This window comes from Austrofundulus limnaeus, unplaced genomic scaffold (genome assembly GCF_001266775.1).
Source record: "Austrofundulus limnaeus strain Quisiro unplaced genomic scaffold, Austrofundulus_limnaeus-1.0 Scaffold43, whole genome shotgun sequence".
Classification (NCBI taxonomy): domain Eukaryota; kingdom Metazoa; phylum Chordata; class Actinopteri; order Cyprinodontiformes; family Rivulidae; genus Austrofundulus; species Austrofundulus limnaeus.
Genome location: NW_013952445.1, coordinates 1,683,186 through 1,689,477, shown reverse-complemented (window position 1 = coordinate 1,689,477; position 6,292 = coordinate 1,683,186). Strand labels below are relative to the sequence as shown.

At 39.8% G+C, this 6,292-nt stretch overlaps 1 protein-coding gene across 4 annotated transcripts in view; it reads left to right on the top strand.

Annotated features, from left to right (window-relative positions):
• Positions 1 to 5,763, top strand: part of vti1a (vesicle transport through interaction with t-SNAREs 1A) — a 120,045-nt gene extending 114,282 nt beyond the window's left edge. For 2 of the 4 annotated variants that reach the window (XM_014007645.1, XM_014007644.1), the window contains one exon: positions 4,275 to 5,763. In XM_014007645.1, the coding sequence (XP_013863099.1) occupies positions 4,275 to 4,368 (94 nt within the window). In that variant the 3' untranslated portion in view covers positions 4,369 to 5,763. The remainder of the gene's footprint in view (positions 1 to 4,274) is intronic. The other 2 variants (XM_014007647.1, XM_014007646.1) reach the window with 1 other exon arrangement.
• Positions 5,764 to 6,292: the final 529 nt, after the last annotated feature.

Sequence of the window (6,292 nt, the reverse complement as noted above, 5' to 3'; positions counted from 1 at the left end):
CACACACACACACACACACACACACACACACACACACACACACACACCCCGTTCCTTCCCTCCCTCCCCATTCCTCGCCTTCCATCTTTATGTCAAGTGTCAAAACAGGAGGATGGATCCGGTTTGATAAGTTCTGTTCTGTCTGGCCACGTGTCAGGACAGGATCAACCATACAGCTGAGGAGAACGATGTCCTTCACTCCCCTACCTCCCAGGTTTAGGGATTTATTTTTTCTTTTCTTCCTTTTGTTTGGTAGAAAAGGCTTTTATATTTCTTGAAAAGGTTTCATTTTGGCTGCTTTTGTTTTCTAAGGAATTTTTTAATATTTTGTTTTTATTGTAGGAACCTACTGGGGTAAAGAGTAAATTCTAAAAAAAAAAACATGGCTTGAAAATGAGTTTTCCAACAGATTATTTAGAAAAACTGCAAAGTTGCGCCAAGATTGAATGTATGAATTATTTATTTTGGAGRACTTAATTCTTTATTAAGTTATAGTTCACATTGTTTGATAAAGGGTTTAGATCAGATGCCTTTAGCCATAGAAACATAAAAACCATATAACGTTATCTTGTATAGTTGAACATTTAGGTGTTTGAAATTATTTTCTGCTTCCAAATCATTAAATGTTATTCTATCAGCACCCTGTCCTCGTCTTTGTGGCTGAAACAAACTTCCTGTATGGTTTTACACAGCTGAAAAATAAACCAGCATCACAAAACGAGCTGGCTTCTTCCAGCGCACACTCACACACATGCACACACTCCTCCGGGTATTTGGCTGGGATAAATAATCATTGTAAATAATGAATGTCAATTAATAGAGGGAGACGTGGCCTTGCTAAGCACGCTCTGATTAGTGTTTCTCTGGGATCTCCTCCCCAGCTGGTTTCAGCCAATCGTACGAGCCTCATTCAGACGCCACAGTGAGGTTTGCCCATCACTGCTTTAGTTCTCATCATAACACAGCAAGCTGTTTGTTTATGTCCTATAAAATCTGGTCAATTCTGAACAGGTTAAAAAGATTTGTATCTGTTTTAAAACGGTCTGATCCTTATTACTTGTGTTGTTTTTTAAATGGTGTCTGACAGTTTAATAATACTGCATGTATGCATTTCATCAAAGATTAACTGCTTCTAAAATACAGCAGGAGTGATGAGTGTTATGACTGCATTATAAGTGCTGCAGTTTTTGTTGCCAGAACAGAGTTCCCACTCAGTCTGTCAATGTGCCAAAATGTACAAAATTTGGTTTGGGGAAAATAAACAGAACACAAAACAAAATTTAGCTTTCCAAACTTTTTTTTTTTTACACTTTCTAAAAAAATGGAGTCAAGTTTAACAAATACATTATTCAAACTGAGGATTTTAGTATTAGCTGTGGTGCTCAATCCCGGTCCTCGAGGGCCACTATCCAACATGTTTTAGTTGTTTCTCTGCTTTGACGCACCTGGTAGGAACGCACGAGTGATTAACAGGCTTCTGCAGAAATTCAAAACCTGCAGAAGCGCAGGGAAACAACTAAAACATGCAAGATAGTGGCCCCCAAGGACCAGGATTGGACACCGCTGTTATAGAAACACCTTGCAGGACAGCTCTGTGTGAATGKKAAACACATGGCAAAACACTTGACTGAATTAGCTCAGTTTGAAAAGGTGCTGCATAAATGTCGATCGTGTGTGTGTGAGTTGTTACGACTTGGCTTTACAAAGGACAAAGCATGAAAATCTACATTTTTAGCTGTTAAGTGTATTTTGTTTTTTTACTTGGGAGTCTGTAGGAGTGCAGAAAAGTTGAATTTAGTCTCTCCTGGTGCTGCATAGATATCTTTATATTCTGTTTGGGTCATGTTTTTCARTTTTCTATATTTTCAATGATGTTTTCTGAACTATTACGTCACAGTTTTTTAAATGGGATTTCTAATAAGTTCTGGACTTACAAATTACACTTTGGTGGTCTTCATCCTCCTCTGGCTCTGGGTCAGACTCTGGCTCCAACATGTAAGGCTGGATGGACAAGCCGTCCCTTGTTGACATTTATTAATTAGTTTGTAAATAAAATGTTTCTGCGCCGCTATATACTCCTAAACCCCTCTATCAAACTAAAATGGACTGGTCTGGAAGCTTGAGGGGGGCGGGGCATAAAGCGCTTCATTTGGATTTAAAGAGACAGCCTCAAAACGAGTTGATCTGAGTTATGCTGCGTTCACACCGAACGCGATTTCAGCTTCAAAATCGCAGCCAACGCTGAAGTTTGAAGCTTGTGCACTTTGAGGTCAGATGCAGGTCAGCTSTTGAAGCGCTGCACGGCAGAGCCTCCCCGCCCCTCCCTCCTCTGTCGGGCTCTGTTTAATGTCGGACVAGGAAGTGGCTTTGCTTTATTTACAGAGAGAAGGAGCATGTCACGTTCATCAGATAATTAATTCATARTTAATTCACCAGATAATTCAGAGTAGAGGCTCACAGCTCGCTTTCAGGACTATTTTTCTAGTCTGATGAGTCACTGCCACGCATTGGTGCGGATCAGGAGTGCAGGCACTCGATTTCAGCTAAAGAGCTCCTCTCCATCTGTTTCAGGTTAGTGGACATCATTCAGTAAACTGTCCCGTCGGGAAATATGTCGCTACGTCACACAGTGGAGTCTCTGATTGGTTGATGCAGCGCGTCGAGCTGCAAAAGTTCAGATTTTCTAACTTCAGCGATTTGCGCCTCAGCGCGTCGAACGCTCAGATCGTTCAAATCGTTCAAATCGCGCTGCTCTAATCGCGCTTGAGGCGCCGCAGCACTTCCCGACGTTGCTTGAAGCGCRTCCACCATAGACTTTGWATGTAAACCTGCTGCTCCTGAYGCTGAAATCGCGTTCGGTGTGAACGCACCATTACACATCAGGAAAAGGGGTGAAAGAGGGGCTTGTGGAGCTACAAGGAGGAATTCAGACCAAAGCAATGCAGTTCTACTTTGTATAGACCCCAAATGAATGATTTAAATGTGAAGGAAAAAATTTAAATCATGATGTCTACTTTAAGATTTATTAGGTTCAAAACTCTATTTAGAAGCAATAATAAAACATGCAGATAATAAAAGACTGACCAACATTCAAAWATTTCCTATAACTTCACAATGAAAGTCCAAACATTCAAAAGTCTTTAAAAAAATTAAAATTAAATGGTCTTTTTTAAATGGAAACTATAAGAACCTTAGTRAAACAAGCTAATTATGGTCATTTTTATTGTACTGCAGACTTTTTTTGTGAGTGTGTTTTGTTCTAGCTGTGAGTAAAATCGTTTTTAAATGTGGTGGAACCATTTTTGAGAGGTTTAGTAACCATTTCTGTAAAACAAACAAAAAAAAAGGGACAAAAATACTACTAAAGTGTTTTTTTTAAAAGAAGAATCTAACAGAACACCCCAGCTTTAAACAAAGTGGTTATCTGAGGTTATTGTAAATCAGAGCTGGTGGACTGCAGAGGGCCAACAGCTCGACCGCTGGGCTGAGCTCAGACTTGGACTTTAGAGGGTAGCAGGGTGACTGAGCAACCAGCCAGACCCCCACTCTTCAGTGATAAATGACCACAGCATGGGCTATTCATCTCCTGCTTAGAGAAGTGGACAGTGCCCCCACCACCTCCCAATGCACAGCCTCTCCTCTGTCCCCCCACAAGTCAGCAAATGTGATAATTCTCTCATTTGTCAGAAGCAGCGGAGGGTTTGCTGTGTGTGTGTTTTCACTGATGGAGAAGGGGACTTATGAATACGTCTCCATTTTCCCCCCCTTCTCTTCAGCTGTATATTTTGTGGTTCAAAGCCCCCCCCCCCCCAACACACGCCCACACCTCACACCTCTTCTAAAAGTTGACTTCAGTAAAAATGTGGACATTTAAACGTGCAAAGGAGGGCGACGTTTTATTGCAAATTCCATTGAGTTTTATAATCTCCGGGAAACTACTGAGTCACTTTTTCCATTTTGTTCTGCAAATAAAGTTTGAGAGCCCGTGTGTGTGTATGTGTGTGTAAATGTTTATGTGTCAGATGTGTTTTGTACATGTACATACATCAGTAGGACACGTGAGAACCAATCAGACTCTTATTAGTAAATATTCGATTGAATGTTTCCATCCCTGTGTACTGATAAATGTACTCGGGACTTATGGTACCTATTAAACCCCAGTGAGCTTCCAGTTAATGTCTGCCTGTTTAGTTTGCACAGAAACGTGTGACTGTTTGGTTTATTGCTCTCTCTATAAATCTCTCCTGATCTCCTGTGCTTTTCCTCTCCTGCAGGATCATCCAGAATCGTGTCCTGATCTTCATCCTCGGAGCTGTCATCTTCGTCACCATCATCTTGGCCATCTATTTAAACCTGAGAGGCCACTGATCTTTACTGTTCACCTATGAACCCCCCCCCCCCCCAGCCCCCATCCTGTCCTCTCTCCCAGTACAAATACAAACACACACAACATGCGTGATTAATAGCGACAAAAGCGTTGTTCCGCTGTAATTAGGACAAATGGTCCCCATGAATCACAGTTTTCTAAACCTGACAGGGAGCCCCCCCCCCCCCTTTCTCGTTTCATTCTACTGCTTTTCTACCTTTTCTTCTGTTCTTTCTTTTTGCTTTTCTCCTCTGTTATGTTCATCCTCTCCCTGTCAAATTGTGTCTTGCATCTTCAGGGACGAAAGCGGTAAAACTTTTTCATGTCGTCGTCCTCGGTGTGGACTTGCAGCCACCCCCACCCCACCCACAGGTGAAATACAACCTCATCGATGCATGTGATTTATTTTGCTTGTTTTTCATTTAAGGAGGTGGATGAAGTGGTTTTTAAGGTTCGTAGGCATGCATGAAAGACAGAAAGGCAGTCATGGACTAGTAGTCGACACCGACTCAGACCTGCTTCCAGTCKTATGCAGGAGCTTCTGTAACTAAATGATTCAGCTGTTCTTCTTGCGGCCCCCAGCACCACCAGCAGCGGACTGAGCTCTCAGTCCGACATGCTGGTCACTCTCTCTGCCTCGACGTTAAAAGCTTCACGATGGTTGGTTTATTCAGAAAAGTTGGCTTGTTTACCACTTTTATTTTAAAAGAGTGCAGAGAAAAGAAGAAAAAGCTGTCTTTTACTAGAGTTTTATCATAAAATGAACCGATCCCCAAAGCTTTGACCTAATAGAAAACATTAAAAAGAAAATAAAATGAAAACGTTTCTCCTAACATTTTTGTCACACTGAGTATCCYGATGTACCTCACACTTCCTGAACACACGTCGTGACTCATTCCTACAGACTTTTTATCTTTCGTTGTGGTAAATCTTGGTATCATACTGTATGTACTAACATTTAAATCCATACTGTGTATAGTGGTTATTTTTTTCCATCTGATTCTGTTGCTATTTATTTAAAGATGTAGAATTAAAATGTCTGTGCTAGAACTGTAAGTTTTATTTTCTTTGTTATTTTGATTTAACATTATATATGTTTTGGCTTTTGGCTGATGATGCAAGACCAAAAGAAATGTGTTGATTTCTAGTTTTATTTTATTTTATTTTATTGTTTGTTTTTCTTCTATAAATAGGCCTGACCTGATTCGGAGCTTGTATTATTTGTTCTGTATATTTCATGTAAATTTCTGAAGATTGTGTTTATGTGGAATAGGTGTTTGTTGTTGTGTGATTCTTGGAAAAAACTAAAATCAAGAGCATTTTTGGAGTCTTAAGGATTGAATGACAGTATATTAATGCTTTGCCAGCTAGAATTCACAACCAAACTTGTCTCTCTATACTTGTGTGGACTTTGCATTGACTTCTATTAATTTCTACAGCCTAACCCCGGCCCCTTACCACTGTTGTATAAAGTACCTTAAAGTGATACTTGAGTAAAAGTACAAGCATCTTACCATAAAATTACTTTGGTAAAAGTTAAAGTCTCCTCTAAGAATATTCCTTGAGTAAAAGTCTTTTAAGTATCTAAAATTTGTGTACCCAAGTATCAAAAGTAATTTTCTGCTATAAAAAGTACTTAAGTATTAAAAATAAAAGTACTGCGTAAAAATAAGTACATTTAATGGGAGGTGATCTCCCCAAAAACATTTTTCTAAAAGCCAAAATGACCATGTCATTTTATATGTGAATGATGCACTAGTCTACCTGTTTCAGCTGCACTAGGCTACATATCTATTTACACTTCACCCATTCACATTTAGATTCACTCTATTCAGGTGGCACAATTCATCTGGATAATTTTTTTTATCAATAACAAGCCGGAATGAAAACAAGYCCAAATGAAATGGGAGTAAAAAGTAAAAAGGG